This window comes from Conger conger, chromosome 18 (assembly GCF_963514075.1).
Source record: "Conger conger chromosome 18, fConCon1.1, whole genome shotgun sequence".
NCBI lineage: Eukaryota > Metazoa > Chordata > Actinopteri > Anguilliformes > Congridae > Conger > Conger conger.
The window spans coordinates 4185001-4207361 of NC_083777.1; the positions used below are offsets into that span (position 1 = coordinate 4185001).

The 22361-nt window shown below is 46.3% G+C and overlaps 1 protein-coding gene across 2 annotated transcripts in view; it reads right to left on the reverse strand.

Annotated features, from left to right (window-relative positions):
* The window catches only part of jag1b (jagged canonical Notch ligand 1b), a 44790-nt gene extending 23740 nt beyond the window's left edge, over positions 1–21050 (reverse strand). For both annotated transcript variants that reach the window (XM_061227509.1, XM_061227508.1), the window contains exons 1-6: positions 20712–21050; positions 20085–20390; positions 8486–8543; positions 3806–4057; positions 3212–3272; positions 1–56 (exon numbers count right to left, since the gene is read on the reverse strand). The exon at positions 1–56 is cut by the window's left edge and continues 75 nt beyond it. In XM_061227509.1, the coding sequence (XP_061083493.1) occupies positions 1–56; positions 3212–3272; positions 3806–4057; positions 8486–8543; positions 20085–20390; positions 20712–20783 (805 nt within the window). In that variant the 5' untranslated portion in view covers positions 20784–21050. The remainder of the gene's footprint in view (positions 57–3211; positions 3273–3805; positions 4058–8485; positions 8544–20084; positions 20391–20711) is intronic.
* Positions 21051–22361: the final 1311 nt, after the last annotated feature.

Genomic DNA, 22361 nt, shown 5'->3' on the forward strand with positions numbered 1-22361 from the left:
AGCCCGGGTGCGGGAGGCACTTGTCACAGAACTGGCCCTGCCAGCCGAACTGGCACCTGCAGGGACGCGAGCACAGGTGAGCCAGCGCGCCCCACCCATGCACACCTCTCAGCACAATAACACCCACAATAACAGCTACAAGTTCTGCAGAAGAAGAAGAAGTACTGAAGAAGTACCATAGAAGAAGAAAGAGAAGGAGAGGAGAGTGAACACAGTGCCAACATGCAGAGAGCCTATTGCCAGCTAGTCAGGGGAGAACATGACGCTTCAATGTATTAAGTGTTTAAAGGTCAGATTTAGGAATTGTACACAGTCAAGTAACTGAGGAGAGACAGTGAAATGGCAAACGGCAGACAGGACCAAGCAGCTATGGAAATACTTCATCATGACGTGCCCCAATTGCAGAATACAGCTTTCAATAAAAACATCAGGCCAAACTGCTTAGTCTGCACAAACAAAGCACAACCTGCATCCTGTTCAAACTCAATGCAGCGACTATACGAGAAAAAAGGTTTCGTGTTAACCCAGGAAAAATACAATTTAAGAAGAGCAATGATTCCACTGGGATCCATTCCGTACAGCTGACATTAGGAAGGGTCTGGGAACTTGCGAGGAAAACAGCACAGTGGCAACATTGTTAGGCAACATCAGGTTCCCACGGGCTCAGTCTGAGGAGCTGTGGGCGTGCGGGATTAGAGACGGCTTGGAATGGAATGAGGGGGCGGAGTCCGCACCCAGCAGAGTGACTATGCCGACAGCTGGGGGGCGGAGCCTATCCACTGTCATCACACATCGCACGTGTTTACAAACAGCCTCTGGAGAGAGAAGACTCTCAGGCCAATGAGCCTCTGGCACAATAAGCGCCATGCGAAAAGCTTCCAAACTGCAACGTGGGAAGTGTAGTTCATGCTTGACCAGGCCAGCTTCGGTAAAGCTTCAAACTGCAATATGGGAAGTGTAGTTCATGCTTGACCAGGCCAGCTTCGGTAAAGCTACAAACTGCAATGTGAGAAGTGTAGTTCATGCTCCATCAGGCCAGCTTAGGTCTTTTAAAGGGGTAGTAATAAGACAGCAGGCCTGTGAGAGCACAATGGAGAGAAAATACAAACTGGTTAACAGCTCAGGGACATACCCTGCTAGGGAAGGCCAGGGGTTAATGCCGTGTGCTGAATGATAACCTAACAGGAGACAGGCCTAAGATAGTCCTCTCTGCTAGGAGCAGTTGGCTTTGAAGGTTTCACTTTTAAGACGCACTCTATCTGTGTACAAGTACATTCAACACGTTTCCACGAGGGAGTTTTTATTTTAATCTCTTCCTTTTCATTTATTTGACTCAGAAGCAGGTTGTCTTCTGTTTGCGGATTGACTCCTCGGCACCACGCCGTTAAGGTGTATGAAGATGGCCGGGTTAAAAGCTTCTCTGGCAAGGAAGTGGTGTAGAAATCAGCCAAACTTCCTCTGATACAGCCCTCACTCACTCCTCACTCCGCACCCAATAACCAGGAACTTTAAGAAGTTGTTGGTGAAACAAGAGCTGGCCTTTAATCCCATTAAACCCCAGAAAAGGGTTAAACGAGGTCGCTTGATAAAACATGTCAACAAGTCAAAGTGAGAAAGTAGATGAGATGAAAATAAGTGAAAATAGAGACCTTATAATTATAATTTTAAGGCTCTAACTGACATTTTTGATAAAAATGAGTTACTGTCATAAATGTGTTTTTCATATATGCGTAAAACTTTACATAAAAATACTGTTTAAAAGTATGAAAAAATGTATGAATATCTGCCTGGACCCCATTCACTTTGGCATCTTTGAAGCTCAATATCTCAAAACCACTCAGAACACAGACAGAACCTTGTAATTCCAAGGTCACAAAATGTACTCTTTAATGGTGCAAAAATGGAGCAAATGAGAACTCTCAAAACCAGCATCTGAGTTCCAAAAGTCCCAACAGCTCTCTCTCTCCCTCCCTCTCTCTCGCTCTCTCTCTCTCTCTCTCTCTCTCTCTCTCTCTCCTCTCTCTCTCTCTCTCTCTCTCTCTCTCTCTCCCTCTCTCCCTCCCTCTCTCGGCTGTCTCCAGCATGGCTGATCGGGGACACTGTGCTGGCGTGGTCCACCGTGCCCTGCTCCAGCACACTAATGGTGAAATTGCTCTGGGTGAATCTCCAGAGTTCTGCTTCTCATTGTTACTTAGCCAGCAGGAAAGGGACATCAAAGCGGGGCAAGGAAACCATATTAATCACTGCCTTCAGAGAAGGATCCAGCCCTGCTATTACACACTCAACACTCGGAGCCTGGGGCGCCCTTTCTAACAACCCCAGAGTGTTTCTGCGTTCTGCACGCGGTCCTGGAGGGTGGGGGCTATCAGGACACCCACCTCACAGCCTAGCAGCCAAGCAACCAACCACAGAAGCGCACATCAGCCCTGTTTCTGAGAACACCTCAGCCCTGTTACTGAGAACATTCAGCCCTGTTACTGAGAACATTCAGCCCTGTTACTGAGAACACCTCAGCCCTGTTACTGAGAACATTCAGCCCTGTTACTGAGAACATTCAGCCCTATTACTGAGAACATTCAGCCCTGTTACTGAGAACATTCAGCCCTATTACTGAGAACATTCAGCCCTGTTACAGAGAACATTCAGCCCTGTTACAGAGAGCACTTCAGCCCTGTTACAGAGAACATTCAGCCCTGTTACAGAGAACATTCAGCCCTGTTACTGAGAGCAGTTCAGCCCTGTTACAGAGAACATTCAGCCCTGTTACAGAGAGCACCTCAGCCCTGTTACAGAGAGCAGTTCAGCCCTGTTACAGAGAGCAGTTCAGCCCTGTTACAGAGAACACTTCAGCCCTGTTACTGAGAGCAGTTTAGCCCTGTTACAGAGAACATTCAGCCCTGTTACAGAGAGCACCTCAGCCCTGTTACAGAGAGCAGTTCAGCCCTGTTACAGAGAACACTTCAGCCCTGTTACAGAGAGCAGTTCAGCCCTGTTACAGAGAACTAGGGCGCCACGGCGACGGCCTGTTTGACAGGCCTGCTGTAAAGTCCGTTTGGCACCACTGGAAAAGCGCAATAAAACTGCCACTCAAGGACGTTTTCCATCACATCACTTTACGGACTGTGTTGATGAAAACTCGACATGTCTTCGCCTTACGATTACGGGTATCAAGTAACAAGTGAAATAAACGTAGTATAAAATGTGCATTTACGTGCAGTCGCCAGGAAGTCTGCAGGATCCGTGCACCGTGTTGCAGCCCTGCCGGCAGATAGCTGGAGCGAGGGAGGGAGAGAGAGAGGGAGGGAGGGAGGGGGAAAAGAGAAAGTCAGCATTTTCTCTAGCTTCTCCGTCTCTTTTACCGCGTACCCCAAGCCCCCCCCCCCCCCCCCCTCATCTCACTCGTGGGAATGCAGGGCGACTAATCTCCCGGTGCGGTAATCCCACTAAATCCCCGATTTATGAGGACCCTCACATTACCCTGCATGATCCAATCTTGGGTCACAAATCCATCAGTTCAATTTCTGACAATAGAGCTCAGCACTGTAAACAGGAGGCAGACGGACAGACAGAAAGGGCCTCAGCACTATTCCCTGGGGGCAGACAGACACACTGACAGTCAGACAGAGAGTTGATGTAATGCCTCTGCCACAGGGGGGAAGTAGCCAAATTACCCAGGGTGCATTCAAAACCTCAACATCAGCCTCTGTCTACTGCGTGTGTGGCTCTGCCAGCCTCCCTGGTGTCTGAATCCCCCCCCCCTCCCCTCCACCCCCTGCTGACAGCCAGAGCACTGGAACTCGATTACCTGTGGTGCATTCTGGGCCGGCCCAGCCGTCCAGGCAGGTCTTGTTGCCGTTGTGGTCGCAGGCGTAGTGGCCGAAGAACTCGTCGCGCGGGCGGCAGAACTTGTTGCAGCCCACGCCGTAGTAGTGCTCATCACAGGAGACCCGGATCTGGAACTGGAACTGGGCCACCGGCCCGTTGTGCCTCAGCGTCTGCCACTGCCGGTTGGGGTTGATCATGCCCGAGTGGACCGCCTTCTCGATGACCTCACTTCCTGCGGATCGGACAAGGCGACGGTGCCGTTTTAGAGAGCGATCATGCCCCAGACACATCAAGGTACTGACTGCAAACGTGTTTCCCAACACAACCAGGTACTGACCGCAAACGTGATTCATTGACACATCTAGGTACAGACCAGGAATGTGTTTCCCTGACACATGTAGGTACTGACCGCAAACATGTTTCCAGACACATCTAGCTACTGATCAAGATCATGTTTCCAGGACCAAAGAGGTCAGTTAGATGGTTGAATCACTCACCTATGTCTGAACAAAGTAATTTAGAAAAATTATACATTCATTAAATAGGCACAGTAAGAGTAATTATAGTGGTATAGTGGTAATGTGATATAACATCAGACCAATAAACCAGTGTGGACAACGTCAATGCATCATGTTTGGACACGTGGTGTGTTCCCTGTCATTGACCCTGGGCTTTCATTAGGGCGTCCTGCTCAAAGCAGAGTACTCTTCACAGGCCCGTGTTTCTCTACAAAGGCCAGACAAAGCTGCGGGGGGCAGAAGTTAGACAGTAAAATAATCTTAAGAAAAACAAGTCATGAGACACAATTTCTGAGTTTTCATCATTCACAGAGCTGAACACCACGGGTAGCCTGACATTTCCACTGTGCTTTTCTCATTGCTCCTAAGAGCTACAGGATGTCAAGCTACTTGTCCCTTTGCACTTGGGATTCAAACTTGTGTCAAATAAAACCTTTTACTGAAGATTATTTTGGAGTGTGTCCAATCTTTAATTGTTAGTTATTGATTTGTTTTGAGGAGAAGCGCCCAAAACACACACCCATACACTCTGTGCACGTATCTCCTTGAGAATCCATTTCCCCAGCTCCCTCCCCACTGGGCCCCATGCCAGCTCAGCTCGTAACCTGCCAGACGGCTCACAGGGTCCACAGACACCACTCCGGCCCTGGCACACACAGCTCAGAGAGGATTTAACGCCTTTGACGCTTGGCTTTTTAGCACATTTCTAAATGCCAACGGGCCCTGCCTTCCCAGAAACCCCAGAACAGGCCCTCTCTTCACACAATTCACACACTCGCCCGTCGAGTGCTTTTGACTCCGAGCCATCCCAGAACTCTGTCCCGTGTTAAGAGGACTTATTGTTGTTTTTTTGTCTCCTCGGCTGTCCCTAAGTGCCCGATAGCGTCAAAAATGCTCAAAATGGTTTAGCTGGTTGACAAATTCAGACCAGCTTCCAGCTTGACATGGTTTGAACAGCTCAAGCTCTGTTTTCATAGTTTACATGCTGGTAGCTTGACTAGCTTACAAGTTCAGACAGGCTACCAGCACTAGACCAACTTAGCCATGCTGGTTGACCAGCTCATACCCAGCCAGACCAGCTTATGACCAGCTTGACCAGCTGAATTTTCCGGCCGGTCATGTTGGCATGCCTGGTTTTACAGCAGGGTGTACGTACTTAAAATGGAGGAGAGGCAGGAGTGCAGCAGGTGACTATATTTTCACGTTAGCCGGGAATGCAGAGTCTCCGTGTGAAATTTCGCCGCTGGCCTGCGGCGTGTGTCCAGAGCGACGTGACGTTCCCTTACTACCTCCTTCAGGATCCGCTCGACCGGCCGAGAGGGGCAGACAGCGCAAGACTCCCGAAATATCCCGGACCTCCCCCCGTAAAAAAGACACACGTCTGTGAGCTAACAGAGATTCTGCATTAGCAAGACAGGCTAGCCGCCTTTGATCTGAAATGTTGCGTGGAAGAGAGACATTGCAGGCGAACTGCATCAGGCCCAGACCACAATGCAGCCAAAAGCCCTTCAGACTGATGTGGGTTTCGCAACACCACCGTGTTATTCTGTCGGCTGGCGAATACATCGCCCGGCAATTAAAATGCCCGCCAAAAGGAAGAAACATTAATAAGCTGACCAAGTGACAGCTTGAGGTTATTTGTTTATTTTTCTAAAAAAAAAAAAAAAGGGTGATTCCGGTTAACATGACATCACTGCACACTGTGGGCTTTAATGGTGAAAGTGGATAGTCCTTCTTCGCCAAGGAACATGTGGCTCACTATGGCCAGGGTGAGGTAGAGTAGCGCAGCCAATATTTAACAGATCCATGATATGCTTCACTACTGACCTTTTTGGAGCAAAAAGAGGAAGAAACTGCAACCTTACGATAATCTTTACCACATTCATAATCTTTACCATAAATGCAGTAATCTATAGTATGGTGCTGTGATTTTTGGCTTTGTTACAGCTGTCAGTGTGATAGTGCTCAAGGCCAGAGAAACACACACACATACACAGAGATTCTGTACACACACACACACACACACACACAAATACCCACAGTCACACACAAACACACACACTCAAATGCTTTTCACACCCACACTCTAATGGCTCTCCAGGAGATGACAAATACACTGAAGGAGGAGTTAAAGAAGAAGAAGAAGAAGAAGAAGAGGAAGAAGAGGACCTTCACTTCACCGTGAATGAAGCAGGGGACAGTAAGGCAGGTCCTGAGTGAGCTTCACAGGCCAGGTCACTCCAACCCACACTCACTAAAAGCAGAAGCGTATCGCCCTCTCGTTCCCCTGACTACACTGCACGCCCGGCCCTTCCATAGCCTCCCCCCGCGCGTGTGTCTGGACCGGCCGTTTCAGCCCGTACCGGGACACGCACGGCATGCTGGGTAAAGCGGACTGAGGGCCGAGCGAGCCAGAAGGTCAGGGACCGCAGCTGCCCACTCTTCCCCGCTCAGACCACGCGGCGGCCTGACCCGGACCAGCACCTGTCGTTAGCCGTCACGCGTACGCAAACATTTTCATAAGAGCGTAAGGAAATGAGCCCCCCCCCCCCGCTGGACCGGGCCACCTGTCATCGAGCGCTCTTTAACTCCGTAACGCTGGCAACGACGGCACACTTTTCGGGGGGGAAGGCAGGAAAAATAAACTTCCATTTCTGGCTTTAAGCGGAGCCGCTCCTGCGGTTAACGGCCATTTCCCAGACGACCTTTGACCCGTAAAACATGCCACAACTAGGGAGGTCAACCCTGCTTTAGCTACTTTTCAGAAAACATATTTTGACAGCTTGACAGGAGTATGTATTGTGTACAATGTCATAAATAACACCAAATAAATTGCAAGTTAACAATACAATGTTTGTTTCGCTATTTTAACCTCACGTGCTTGCTATTCGGTGGTTCAGGCCGAGTGCTTGCTATTTTATTTTGTCTTTTGAGTCTTCTGCAACAACCGCAATACTAATAAAATTGTAATGAATTTAATTAAACCATTCCTGTGTAACCATTGCAGTTGTGTTATTTTTAGGATGTGGATATCTTTTCTCTTCTTCAACATGAGACAATATTTAATGGTATTCATACAGTAAAACTGATATACTGTATGCATTTACTCATATGTTCTTATGGGATGCAACATTTCATGAAATGTACTGGCAACTCCCAAAACGCCTCACATGCCAAACATCTCACTGACAAACCTTGCGGCCTACAACCTCAAAATTCCCCCACAGCAAAATTTTCTCCAAAACCACTCAGTCATAAAACTATATTGCTTTAAACCACACTGCAGACAAGATCTTGTTGAAGATCTATGAGTAAAAATCTTGGGAGTTCAAACTAGGTTTACCAAGCAAGCCACGTCACCAAACATTTTAGAGGGCCTCTCTGCCGGCATAACTTGGGCGAATAAAAATTGAACAATCAGAATGATGTCAAGGACACCAAAATCGGCAAAAGTATGAATAAATTACGACCGATTAACAAGTAAAACACATCTAGTAGCTTGTCGCCCTAGTTGGCACAGTTAGTCCTACACTACAAAAAGGTTGTCCTTTACCAAGCGTTTTAATCTTGTAAAGAGAGAGTCATTTTCTCGTAATTGAATGAGTATTAATGTCTCTCATGTGGAACTTTTACAATGACCTTTTTCAGTGCAGGCACAGACACTTGTAAACAGAGTCAAATTATCAGAATAATTTCTGGCGTCGAAAGTAAAAAAAAATAACCTTGTTGATCTCTCTTTTTATTAAAACAATTTAATAGTTTAATCTATTGTAATTATTAATTTATTTAATTATATATATATACATATATATAATGACCTGTTAAAGTGACCTTGCTAATGACCTGTTAAAGTGAGCCTTGACATCAATTTAGCTTTATGTTTGCGTGTGGAACGCCCATTGTGATTACAGTACATTGCAGGCCGAACGTTCAACCTCCCCTATACCGCCTCAAAATGATAACTGGAAATTCAGGCGAGAGAAAGACACGGATACCTTCGCTCTGCTCTGTACAGTAATACACCTTTCCTTTCCCCTTTGTGTGTGAATGGAGGACTTCCCGCCTACAGCCCCCGTCTTTGTGACACCCTCATTAAATGAAACTGAGCCCCTTCACTCGAAGAAAGGCAAGCGGATACTCACTGCCCCCGGCTGTGTCGTTGCTGAAGTCCAAGGCCTCCACTATCAACGTGTAGGACCTCTGTGGAGTGAGAAAGAAAGGATGCAGGTCAGTGCAACAAGAAAGAAATGACAAGAAGACATGAAAGACCACTACACATCACAACTGGTGTTATCATTCTGTTTCACACACATGCACCTGCACCCGCCCCTCCACATCCTTTCCCACACACTCACAGGCCTGCTCCTATAGTCTATAACCCACAGCAGTCTATAACTCACTCCACAACACAGTCTATAACCCACAGCACAGTCTATAACTCACTCCACAACACAGTCTATAACTCACAGCACAGTCCATAACTCACTCCACAGCACAGTCTATAACTCACAGCACAGTCCATAACTCACTCCACAGCACAGTATATAACTCACTCCACAACACAGTGTATAACTCACAGCACAGTCTATAACTCACTCCACAACACAGTCTATAACCCACAGCACAGTCTATAACTCACTCCACAACACAGTCTATAACCCACAGCACAGTCTATAACTCACTCCACAACACAGTCTATAACTCACAGCACAGTCTATAACTCACTCCACAACACAGTCTATAACTCACAGCACAGTCTATAACTCACAGCACAGTCTATAACTCACTCCACAACACAGTCTATAACTCACAGCACAGTCCATAACTCACTCCACAGCACAGTCTATAACTCACAGCACAGTCCATAACTCACTCCACAGCACAGTCTATAACTCACTCCACAACACAGTCTATAACCCACAGCACAGTCTATAACTCACTCCACAACACAGTCTATAACCCACAGCACAGTTTATAACTCACTCCACAACACAGTCTATAACTCACAGCACAGTCTATAACTCACTCCACAACACAGTCTATAACTTACTCCACAACACAGTCTATAACCCACAGCACTGTTTATAACTCACTCCACAACACAGTCTATAACTCACAGCACAGTCTATAACTCACTCCACAACACAGTCTATAACTCACTCCACAACACAGTCTATAACTCACTCCACAACACAGTCTATAACCCACAGCACAGTCTATAACTCACTCCACAACACAGTGTATAACTCACTCCACAACACAGTCCACAACCTACAGCACAGTCCATAGCCCACAGCACAGCCCATAACCTACAACATAGTCCATAACCTACTCCACAGTATCGTCCATAACCTACATAGTCCATAACCTACATAGGTCTACAACCCACAGTACAGTCAATATCCTACAGCACGGTCCATAACATACAGAAGTCTATAACCCACAGCATAGTCCATAACATACAGAGTCCATTTTCCACAGTACTGCCCATAACCTAGAGCAGTCCATGACCTACAGAGGTCTACAACCCAGAGCGCAGACCATAACACACAGCACAGTCCATAATCCAGTCCACAGCATAGTCCATAACCTACAGTCCACAAACCACAGAACAGTCCATAACCAGCTCTACAGGTGCCACACTGCAGCCAGTTTTCACACTTTCCAGGCCAGCAAAGTGATTATTTGCCGTTTTCTGATCTAATCGGATTAACTGTGGGAAAAAAAGATGTGTCAGGGAGGAGGAGGAGGATTGTGCCCAAACGGCAAGTGTAACAAACACGCCTGGATGTTGTTCTGCATACACGCCACCATAAGGTGAGCCGTCCGTGTTTTTAAACCAGTCTACTGTGACAAATCTGGCCGATCCTGTTCAGGCTCCGCGCACATAAAGTCACTTTAATCCTTTTAAAGTATGTCGTCGGGGGGGGGGGTGGTGGTTTGGGGCAAGCTTTTCTTTCAAGCGCACGGTAAGCGACAGCACCTGATGCGTGTCTTTCCCACAGCTAATTGCACATTAAAAATAAACTGTTGATGTGGATCCCATTCAAAATACAGAAGCCGAGGGCCCGGATTAGCGCTAATAGCTAATGGAGACATTCGATTGGGCGCAGCCACGGAGTTCAACTCTTACTCAAGCAATAACACAAACACATAGATCTGTGCTTCACAAGCAAGTACATTTGATTAAAATAAAAAATAAAAAACGCAGATAGCAGCCTGTTATCTTGTTGCTGCAGGTCCCTTAAACAAAACTGCACTTGTTGCTTCCTACAGTCCTCCCATGTGACCTGGTCTGAGGCAGTATTGACTTCCAGAAAGGACATTTTGCCACCAAACAGAGAAACCCAGGCCAGTAAGGAAGCCAGTCTTGATATTATTTTTATAATCTAAACAGCTCATTTAGTTTTATGGTGGTGGGAGGGGGGGGGGGGGGGTGTGTGTGATGGAATGTGATGGAGCCTAGGCACACTGTCGTAACAAGCATCTTATCTTACATTTAGACTTAAAATCTTATGTTTATAACCTTTTTGCTAAATGAGACAAAAAACACCAAAGAAAGTTTGAGAAAATGTCACTTTTTTGAGAAAAAAAAGAAAGTCTTATTACAAGACTAAAAAACGCTTGTTTTTTTGCAGTGCAGGGTTCTGGGGGGGTGGGGTTGTCACAGAGCTTGGGCAGGGTGCTTAGAGTATGGGGGGGCAGAGTATGGGGGGGTTAGAGTTTGGGCAGGGTGCTTAGAGTATGAGGGGGGGCAGGGTGGGTGAAGTCTCTGGAGACTTCCCTTTTATTCCAGTAGCTCTTTGAAATGCCATTGTGGCTCTCACCACTATCAGGTAACTGAGAAAAGAGAGTTGTGTGTGTGTGTGTGTGTGTGTGTGTGTGTGAGTGTCTGAATGTGTGTGTGTCTGTGTGTTTGTGTGTGTATGTGTGGAAGTGTGCGTGCGTGTGTGTTTGAGTGCGTGTGTATGTGTGTGTGTGCGTGTGTGTGTGTGCGTGTGTGTGTGAGTGCGTGTGTATGTGTGTGTGAGTGCGTGTGTGAGTGTGTGTGTGTGTGTACCTGCCGTAGCCGACTCCACACACACCACCTACGTGCCACATTCACACACTCGCTCCTCTTGTTGCACAGCTCAATGGAATTCTCCACAGTAATGAGGCCCTGTTCTGCCCCCTTCCCCAGACCCTGCTCTGCCCCCTTCCCCTGCTCTACCCTCTTCCCCAGGCCCTGCTCTACCCCCTTCCCCTGCTCTGCCCCCTTCCCCTGCTCTGCCCCCTTCCCCTGCTCTACCCCCTTCCCCTGCTCTGCCCCCTTCCCCTGTTCTGCCCCCTTCCCCTGCTCTACCCCCTTCCCCTGCTCTAACCCCTTCTCCTGGCCCTGCTCTACCCCCTTCCCCTGCTCTGCCCCCTTCCCCTGCTCTACCCCCTTCCCCAGGCCCTGCTCTACCCCCTTCCCCTGCTCTGCCCCCTTCCCCTGCTCTACCCCCTTCCCCAGGCCCTGCTCTACCCCCTTCCCCTGCTCTGCCCCCTTCCCCTGCTCTACCCCCTTCCCCAGGCCCTGCTCTACCCCCTTCCCCTGCTCTGCCCCCTTCCCCTGCTCTACCCCCTTCCCCTGGCCCTGCTCTACCCCCTTCCCCAGGCCCTGCTCTACCCCCTTCCCCTGCTCTACCCCCTTCCCCTTCCCCTGCTCTACCCCCTTCCCCAGGCCCTGCTCTACCCCCCTTTCCCCAGGCCCTGCTCTACCCCCTTCCCCTGGCCCTGGGGCTTGGAGCCCTGCCAGACCCCTTCCCTCCCAGGGTCCAGGAGCGGGCCGTTCCCCGGCCTCCCGGCCGCGGCCCTTCTCCCTGCGGGGCATACCTACAGCCCTTCTCCCCGCGTGGAACTCCAGAGGCTTTCCTGATGTAACCTCACACAGCTCCGTTTCATACCCATATGATGACATGGGGCGTGTTAGAGGCGCTCATCAGAACAGTTACATATAACAGCAGCTCATCGCCCTAGCTGGCACAGTTAGTCCTACATTGCAAAAACCCTTTACCAAGGGTTTTAGTCTTGTAAAAAGAGACTTTTATTTTTTGTCTCTCAACCGTTCGGTACCGTTTACTTGACAAGTTAACTTTCATTACTTTATTATTTATTTATTTATTTATTACTTTATTAACTTTTTATGTTTTGTTTTTTGCAGTGTAAGAGTATGAATGATTCTTTTATTTTGCTATCCCTGCTTTTATTCCCAGTGAAGACACTCATGCACGCTGATTCATAAGCAACTCTCTAAAAGGGCGTCTACTAAATGCATGTATTGTAACACAGAATGTGCTGGAATTCCTTTCTGGCAGCTCAAACCCTGCTGTAGGCCCAGAAGGGCCCGGTACTTTCCAGCCACGAAGACTCCTAACCGTAGAGTGCGCTGCCCAGCCCAGCCACGTGACCTACCGCCATGACATCCAAACCGCCGTCCCTTATTTCCCCCAAACAGTGGTGTCACCTGTCCTTCCCGAAAACTCGGCCGGTGCTGGCTCCAGGGCAGCCTGCCAAAATGTTTCCCCAATTTTTTTTTTCAGAGGAGCCGCACAGACGCTCTGCCGGGACGTTCCGGTCCCGACTCCGGCCGGGGCCGGTCCCTCGACGCGACCCCGTTTGCGCTTCTGAAATGTCGCCAGAGAGTGCCTTTCACAAGCTGGCTGAGCAGGGCTAGAGTTTCACTCACTGATAACTGTGGGAAAACACTTCAGACAAAAAAAGTGAATCTGAACAAGTCCAGACATGAAACCGGTGTCTTTTGTTGAAAGGGAACTGGCAAACTACCTGGATGTCAACAGAACAGGGCACACGCCTCAAAAAAAAAAAAAAAAGATCTTCTTTTGAAAATCTCAGATTATTATTCTTTTTTTTTTTCTTTCTGGTTTTAAATAGAAACACTCTGTTCCCGTTCTCGTAAACAGTGGCCTCGTTTCAGAAAGCAGAAACGGGATAGTTCATGCCTTTACGAGGCTGAAAAGAGCCCATTAAACGCAAAGTTTTGTCAGTAACTGCGGAAAGTAAACAGAAGCCGCAGGTTTTTCCGATATATCTCACCCCATAATTCCTGGTTATCAGTTGGGAATGCCTTTAGCCCGCTGGTTCAGTTTTCCCATGCTACCTCCTGACCCCTGCCCCCGCTAACACAGTGCAGCTACACGTCTCTTTATCTGCAGGTCTAGACCACTCCATCCAGGGCACTGACACACTCTGATAACCAGCAGCTAGGCCTGAAAACAGACTTTCACACTGCAAAAACAAAAAATAAGTCAACCTCAACAAGTAGTTTAGCCTCATATTGAGACTTAAAATCACATTACGTGAACTTTTTTGTCTTTTTTTTTAAGACAAAAATATTGCCATTGAAGTAAGATAGTTTGACTGAAAACAGCCGGTGCTAATGAATGTAAGGCAGTTTGATTCATTTCAAGATACACAATGTGGTAAAAAAATTTTTTTTATTATCTAATATTTCATGCTTGAGAAACAAAAATAACTCTGATTGCAAGACTAAAATGCAGAGCATTTGCTTTCAGAAACACACTCTTTTCACTGAAACCGGCGGAAAGCCGAGGAGAATAAACCAAAAAAAGATCTATCTGGCTCTCTGGCAGTCACAGTCTGAAAATAAAACCAACCCCCCCAAAAAACGTCTGCCTCATTCTCCTCACAATGGCTGCCACTGCAGTCATACCCCCGGCCAACCCGCCGAATCGCAGCTCTGCATGTGCGGGAAGGCCTAGACCCCCTGTTAGTGCACACCCTGCCACCTCCACTTGCCAAACCCCCGGCCTAGCCACTGCAAAAACTAAAATATAATAAAAGTATTTCACTCTTATATTGTGACTTAAAATATTACTCCTTTCATTGTTTTGCAAAATAACACAAACATATTGCCAATGAGGTAAGACAGTTTTGCCAAAATTTGCCAATGGGGTGAGAAAATTCCACTTGTCAAGCAAACTGTAAAATAAGCTAATATGTTCTACTTGAGAGAAAAAAAAAAATCTCAAGTCTTATTACAAGAATAAAACACTTGTTAAGACTTTGTCAGCAGTGCCCAGAGGGAAGAGCATAAGGCGGGGGCACTGAGCCCCAGAAGAACGCCTTGTTTACCTCGTGATTTCAATCAAAAACAGCGAGAGACAGATAAGGAAGACTTCCACCACTGTGTTTTGGGCCAAGTCTGTCTCTGTCCCTCAGGAAAAAAGGAGTAAGTGGGGCCTTCCTGATAACAGGCTGTCAGCGCCCGTTTCCCATCTCCGACAGAGCGCGGCGGCCGAGCGCTAATCCCCTGTCACAGCCCACCAGAGCGCCGCCATTCGTCACCAAATAAAAACACCCTCAGCTAGCTGTCAACCGTCAGCCTAAACGTGCTTGAGCTCCAAGACAAAGGCCGTCAGCGAGGAAAGCACTTTCGAAAATAAAAAGGAAATAAAAACATCAACTTAATATTAGTAATAAAGAAGCTTTACTTGTAGGCCTATATCATCTTGTCTACTTAATGTGTCGACTTGCCACTATTTCTAATGGAGCTGAACCCTTGCACGTAACTGTCCAATCAGCCTGTAGTCTAGTGACTATGGTATGTAGACCCGGAAGGTTGGTGGTTCAACCCCCGGTGTCGCTACAATAAGATCTGCACAGCTGTTGAGCAAGTATTGCTCCCGGGGGGATTGTCCCCTGCTGAGTCTAATCAACTGTAAGTCGCTTTGGATAAAAGCATCAGCTAAACAACAAATTATTATGTCGTTCCTCCCAATGTAGCTGTGTTCTGTTCACCAGGAGCCTCACGATAAAACCATTCACCTGCCCTCCATCTTTCTCTGCATGTTCTCCGTATGACTAGCACGAGACAGGAGCAAAGTGGACAAGCCATAAGCAGGCCATCCCAGCAGAGAGTCGCTCTCATTACTCAACAAACACAGGCAGCATTTGACCTCACAGATCTTTGGGAACAGCCAGTAGTCATTCCGCGAACATGCACTCTGCTGAAAGTGGCATTATGTAGAGTGGCTGGGGATTGTCTGGGAGCCCATCTCTGCTGAGTGTACCACAGTTTCCTGCTGCTTGCCCTGTACCAACATTTGTTCTGGTCGGGGCTCCTTTGTGCACCCTAATCCTCATTGTACATCAGTTTGGGCACGCCATTGTTCTTGCTTAATTTTTTTAGCCGTGACCGATTCTTTGGCTGGGTGGCCAGACCGCGACGTGTTCCCAACTTGAGACCGCGGCACGGGAGTCGCACGGGAGCAGCGTTCACGTTTTCCAGCAGTGAAGCTCGCCGCTCTGCTTTTAAAGCGGCTTTTAAAGAGCCCGTGAGTCCTGGGACGTCCTGCGAGCCTCCCTTCCTAACGGTCTCTGCGTTAGACGTGCGGGTCGCCGTCGGGCCGCGAGGTTTAAAATATGAAATAGCTGCCGGCCGGCGGAGCGTGACGTTCACAAAGGCTCGGCGTGAACCCGAGGCCTCCCCGCTGGCTGTTAGCAGCTGGAGCCGGGGAGAGGGGAATCCCCCGAGCCAACATCAACCGCCCCGACCGCACCGCTCCCCCGTCTGTCCGCAGCGTCCAATGAGCCGCACTGAGTGACACGCATCGCCCCATAATCTCACCCCGACGCACGGGACCGGCGCTGAGGTGGCCATTAGCTCCCAGCGTGGACGACTGCCACAGCCCCGTGTGGCTCCTTAAAACTCTGTGGAGAAGACGGCACGATACAGTCACGCTGAAAAATCCAGCCGTGCCAGGTCACACGCTGGTCTAGCTGGGTATGAGCTGGTCAATCAGCATGGTCAGGCTGTTCATAAAACTGGTCTGGATGGGTATGAGCTGGGCAACTAGTTAGTGGCTGGCAGCCTGTCTGTTTCAAAACAAAAGATGCTTTAAATGTATTTATTTTTGTCAGGGTACAGACGTGCCCTGTAAACAACAATATCTATCTTTGGCTTGTATTGGAGTCCTAGGTAGGGACATTCCTTCTGTGAGTTTCTCACCCCAAAGGCGTATCTCACCTCGTTAGCAATATTATTTTGTTTTATTTCACAGGAAAGTACAAAATACTTGTTGATACTTTGTACAGCTTTTCTCTCATATGGAGATAAACATTAATAAATAAATAAATAAATAAATAAATACATTTTAAAAAAAGGTAATAATAATCTGTTCATCAACAGAATGTAATAATTCTGAGGTAGTTGATGATGATGAACAGATCCACGTCAAGTGATTGGACGAGTTCATTATGAACCGGTCCAATGAGGCGACAGTTTAGTGGGTGGCTTTGCCGTGCATACGAACAGGCATAACCTGCAGGATCCACCAGCTTCGCCCACCAACCGAAGAAGGCACCCTGTAATCAGCACACCCATCCCTGCCTGAGCCAACTTCACCCTCTGGAATGGTGAGACGTCTTTGTGCAACATGGGATCGGCCTCCGCAAAGCTGTTCACACTCAGCTTAAACACAATAGCTCAAAACCACATTTTATCCAATCAGGGTTTCCCGAGACTGTGTTTTATCAAACCAGGGTTTCCCAAAATCCTTCTTGACATTTGGGCGGGCAGTACACCGCCCACTGCACAGTTTGTTCCATAGGAGTTGGCCACAATACAAACTGTTTTTTTAGCAGTACAAAAATGTTTTCTTCACACACTACACACGGATAATGCACCGCTGATGCTTGGCAGCTAATCTTGTCTTTTAATCGTCTCACTGTGATCGTGCTAGAACTGTGATACAACCTACTGTTCATAACTGTGATACAACACAACCTACTGTTCATAACTGTGATACAACACAACCTGCTGTTCATCCAGCGCATCCTCAGAAATAAAGTCACAGCGGAGGTACTTTTTAGTTCTTCAAGGATAAAATTTCCAGAATGTACCCTGAAAGTACAGTAATGTTCACTTTGGGTACAAATGACTACATTTTCCAAGCAAAAAAGGTACACATTCATAATATATTGCTGGCTCGGCAATTTTATATACAATACCTACAGGGTACTGCTCCTGTAACGAGCATTAGGCACTTTTCATATGGAGTGCATAAGGAAAAAGCTGCCAAGATCTTTTGATACTATACAGTATTGACATACCTATCAAAACAGAGCTTCTTGATACATACACACACAGTGTATATCACTGTGAAAAGTTTGACTCCTCAAAACAAGACCCATGTGACCAAAATAACAACTACGTGGTCAAAATCTAAGCGAGTGACATGCTGACCAGGGTCAAATACGTAACTGTTTTGGATTCAAATGTTGTTCTGTGCTCGACTGATCCTGCCTGGTGCACTTGGAGCCAATCAAGAGGACCACAAGGTGGGCTTTGCACGTTGTCAGAGTATTTTCATAGGTTCCAACACAATAGGCAAGCTCAATAAAGCGTAGAAAAAGTATTTGAATCCAAAACAATTATGTATTTGACCCTGGGTCTGGGAGTACGCTGTAAAGATATATGTTTGCTTGTTAAAGTGCTGTAACAGGGGCTGTTTGTCCATGGTGGAGATTAATGATGTTCTCAGAGAAACCACCACCCGGTCAGAAATAACCCAAATGAAACTGGAGATGAGAATGTCCCCATTCTGTCTGCGCTACACCTGTCTGGTACGGGGGAAAGGCCAGCATGCTTCCTCATTTCCCATTTTTCACCTGCACGGTGGCCTAGTACCAACCTTCCGGCTTGTTTTCTTAAAAACCTGCCCATCCCCAACTCAACCGCCCAAAAGATAAAAAGATTTTTTTAAATGAACACTCTTGACAGGCACATTATATTCACGCCATACTCTCACTTCTCTCTTCCTTTGTTTAAGAAAAGGTTAAACATGGTTTCTTGAACGGAGCAGAAAAGCGTCTGTTCAAAACAGGCCCAGTCAGTGCAGGAGCAGACCCCCATCAGCCTGTGAGCTCTTTACCTGGCAACTCAACTTCCAATCACATGGTCCCATTTTCACCGGCTGCCTCTGCACACATCACTAACCTAAACGACATGCTAAATCTACAGAAATGTAACAATGTGCTCAAAAAAGTAACTTATAAGGAGGGAAATATAATATTATCGGGATTGATGTCACTTTTTTCCTTTTTAAGTATGTAGCCCCGCAATTTGTCCATATTGGCTGAAATAAAGCATCCTTCCTAATATGCTCAGTAGAAATCTGCCAGGAAGCATATAAGGTGACGTCATTATGTAAAATGAGCCATTTCCAGCACATAAATATTGCAAATTGGACGCATACATTTCTTCAAATAGCTACTTTTCCACAGTATATTGAATTTACGCAATGCAGCGATTTTTACGCATTTCAGTTGTTGTTTTATGAACCGGATGCATGACAATGTATTTGGAGGAGAGGATGAAAATAGGTGCGACAGTTGCACATTAAAGCAAATATGTTTGACCCAGTGAGGAAGTTGCAACGTATGGGAAATTCTATGGTCTATTTTAAGCCGTGCCCGTGGTGGTGATGAATAGTATGGTCTGGGTAAGGTGACCAGAAGGTCAAAACAAAGAATGGACAAGACAGGCGTCCAGTGATCTACTACTCCAATTATGATTAATCACATCAAAAGCTAAGACGTGAAACAATATAGAACAATGCGCCTTGTTCGTCAGCACTACATGTTAAATATCTGAAATGGATAAGGATAACCTAAGTTTTGCATTTGTTGCACTGCCGAACCTTAGCGTTCGCACATTCGAGTGGAAGCGTCACTAGCGCTGCAAAAATAAAGCAAAACGCTGACATCCTTCAACCCCACTTCCTTGGCAGAATTCCAGTACCGCAGTTTGGAGCCCAAGCAAAAGAAACGTCAGTAAGCATTAACCTCAGTTCAGTATTCTCTCTACAACAGAATCATATGGGCGGATTCATTCAAATAGCAAGTCGTTTTTGTTAACTTAAAACTTTATGGGCGCCGCAAAAGTCAAGTCGTGCATTGACTTGTTTTCTTCATTAATGTATTAGGGAATGGACTTATTGCGCAGCAGACTTTATTTATTTATTTATTTTTATTTATTTATGTTGCTTTGCTGCCTCATTAAACGCGTTATATAGGCTAATATAGCAAATGGTTATATCTTCGCCGAGTGCCTAGTAAAAAAGAAAATCGTTTATAACCATGAGCAAAACATCTCCAAACTGAAAGCGCTGGGAGACTAGGTGCCAATTTAGGCACTCCAGCATGTAATTCAAACTGGACTACACAAATCCACAAATGTATAAATCACAATATTAGCATGTGATCTATTTTAAAATGGTGATCACAAGATAGTCTGTGTCCACAGCATCGCACGAAGCAAGGTGGATGGCTAAATGTCTGATTACAGGGTTACAGGATGTGGCTGCAAAAATTGGTAGCCTACCTGTTGCGTCTCAAGTCAACATCATAAAATACTGTCAGTTTGAAACGGTTTGAGACGCTCCCTTGGGGGAGAACTTTGGATAATTTACAGATCCAGCTGTGTTGCTTTCCCAGAGGGAACGGGATACATGCAATGATCTACAACAAATCGTCATCTTTTTCTGATTGTCAAAATCAATTGAACACTGAACCTACTGATCTGGGTTAGAAGCTCCTTAGTGATAGTAATAGTAGCCTACATAAAGAGACATAAAAAAAGGTAGCGGAGCGGGTTTCATAATCAGATATTTGTGCTATTTTCATTCCGTCATTGAAAGCGTTAAGTTTGAGCAGGAAGAATGTGCACAGTCCACTCACCGGCCACGCGAAGCTGAAAGGCAAAACAATCCGGGATTTATCCTTCCTCGCTGTGTTTTTCAAAGAAAAGGTATTCCCTCCGATGACAGGTGTAGATCCCGAGCCGAAGCTGCACGGTCCCGCAGCAGACACCCTGGACTGGTATTCCTTCAGACAAACTTTAAAATACGTATCGCACTCATCCCTTGAGCATTTTCGGTCGGCAGGATTCCGCGCGCCGTCGCAGCACGACCCGCTCTGCAGTTCACCGTTGATATTCTGCATCGATAATATTTGCATCTCGAAGTGTCCAGTCGATTCTGTCACCTGTTTAAAAAATAAGTGAATTTCCAATTATTGATAAATAAAAACATACATAAATAAACAAATAAATAAATGAGACACAATCTCACAGACAAGGATCAACGTGCGCATCGGCGCCTGAATTTTACCTGTAAATAGTTCACAAAAACTTTACATCGCAAGCAACATGTTAACAAAAATAGATGACAGCAAAAATTGTCAAATGCAATCTACACTGTAATTGCAAATCTATAACTAAACATCGTTAATCGTTCTACAAGATAAAACATCTTAAAAATATCTGATACTCCGTGTTGCCTCCTGCAAATAAAATTATCCACATACCTTTGCTCGTAGGCATAGTAGCAAGGCATGTAAGGAAAACGCAGCAAAAAAAGAACTCCGTCTCCGAATCATGCCTCCTGTCTGATATTGCCGCTCGCTTTGAAACTAAAAGTCTGGCCGACACACGGCTCCAATATTCTCCAATTTGAACATGCACGGCGGAGAACAAAACTTTGTCAGTAGATCAGATTTCAGATATAAAGCAGTCTGTCTCCGTTCGCGTTTGTACTTCTCTGCAACTGTCGATTATTGTTCACGCTCTGTTTTCCCCCACAAATCAGATGCGAAACAATGCGCTCGAGCTGAGAAAGCGCCGTCTGTGAGTGACTGTTCCATCGATACAAGTTCTAGGAGTGGGGGTGGCAAAACTTGGGTCTCTTTAATATTCAAGAGAGAGGTCGGCCGACTGTGACTCCACCCTATTTCTGAGTTATGTCTTCCACAGGGATAGCTCATAAAGGAAATTAACCGCAAGATAATGATAATGTAAACACCGTGCGGATAATGTGTTATATTCTCCCACGATGTACGACGTTTTTAGACTATAAGCTAACCGTTCTCATGCATGTTTTTCGCTGTGTGTAGCCTACATCTCAGTTATTTCAGTTCAAAGAAACAACTAATGAATTACATTGGTTTCTACAAAACGAATTTAAACTGTGGTTTCATTTAAGCCTATATTCAATCTGTAAGCCTGTGTTGTAAAATATCTCAAACAAACAAACAAACAAACAAACACACACACACACACACACACACACACACACACACACGTACGTACACAGCCGAGATGAGGGACATATAGATCATACAGTAAGAACGGTCTCACATCCCAAGGGATCTCACAGGGGGAATTCATATCTTATGTGCGGTTGGCACTCTAATGTATGCTCAGACTTTCACATGTGCCCATGAAGACCCAGGCTGCTTAATGCAACAAAGCTGAAAGAGTGTGACTACAATTTACTTTGACAGTCTTAGCCAGACCAAGCTGAAAACAGAACATGTGAGGCTTTCTTCCTTGTACAACCAGTAAGCTAATTTTAAAATATTTGTAACCTTGCAGCTGTATCTAATTAATACTGCATTTAATAGCAATGTCAATATGACATGGCACGATATTGTGGATACCCACAGGTGGAATGTTTTGTACCGTAGTGTTCTGGGATTACGTTGACACAAAAGACCCCAGGGCATCGTTATCTAGCCTAAATTTTAGCTCTAAATAATTCAGTTAAACGGCGCTGTTACCAAATGCCGGCGTGACAAGTAGTCTTAACTCTGCTTGACCAAAAAGTTGGAATCCTCTATCAGTGTATCCCACATATTTCGTGTAGCTATTGCATTTCTGCTGCATTGTTAATCTTAATAAATAAAGAAATTAATAAATAAATAGCGACGCGGGTTTACGGACATCATTTACGCATGTATTGGCTCTTCCAGAGCACACGTTCTCATGCTTTCCACGCGTTGGATATTGGCGAAATGATTTGCGGGGTCCTTGAGTGATCAGAATATGCCTAGTGTTCGGCCATCGTCACCTATATCGCCCCCTCGCGGGTAACCGCGCCTAGGTTCACGACATCGCGTCGACACTCGTGCAGACGACATAGGAAGGACCTCATCCACGTGAGCTTTTCTGCCATCAAA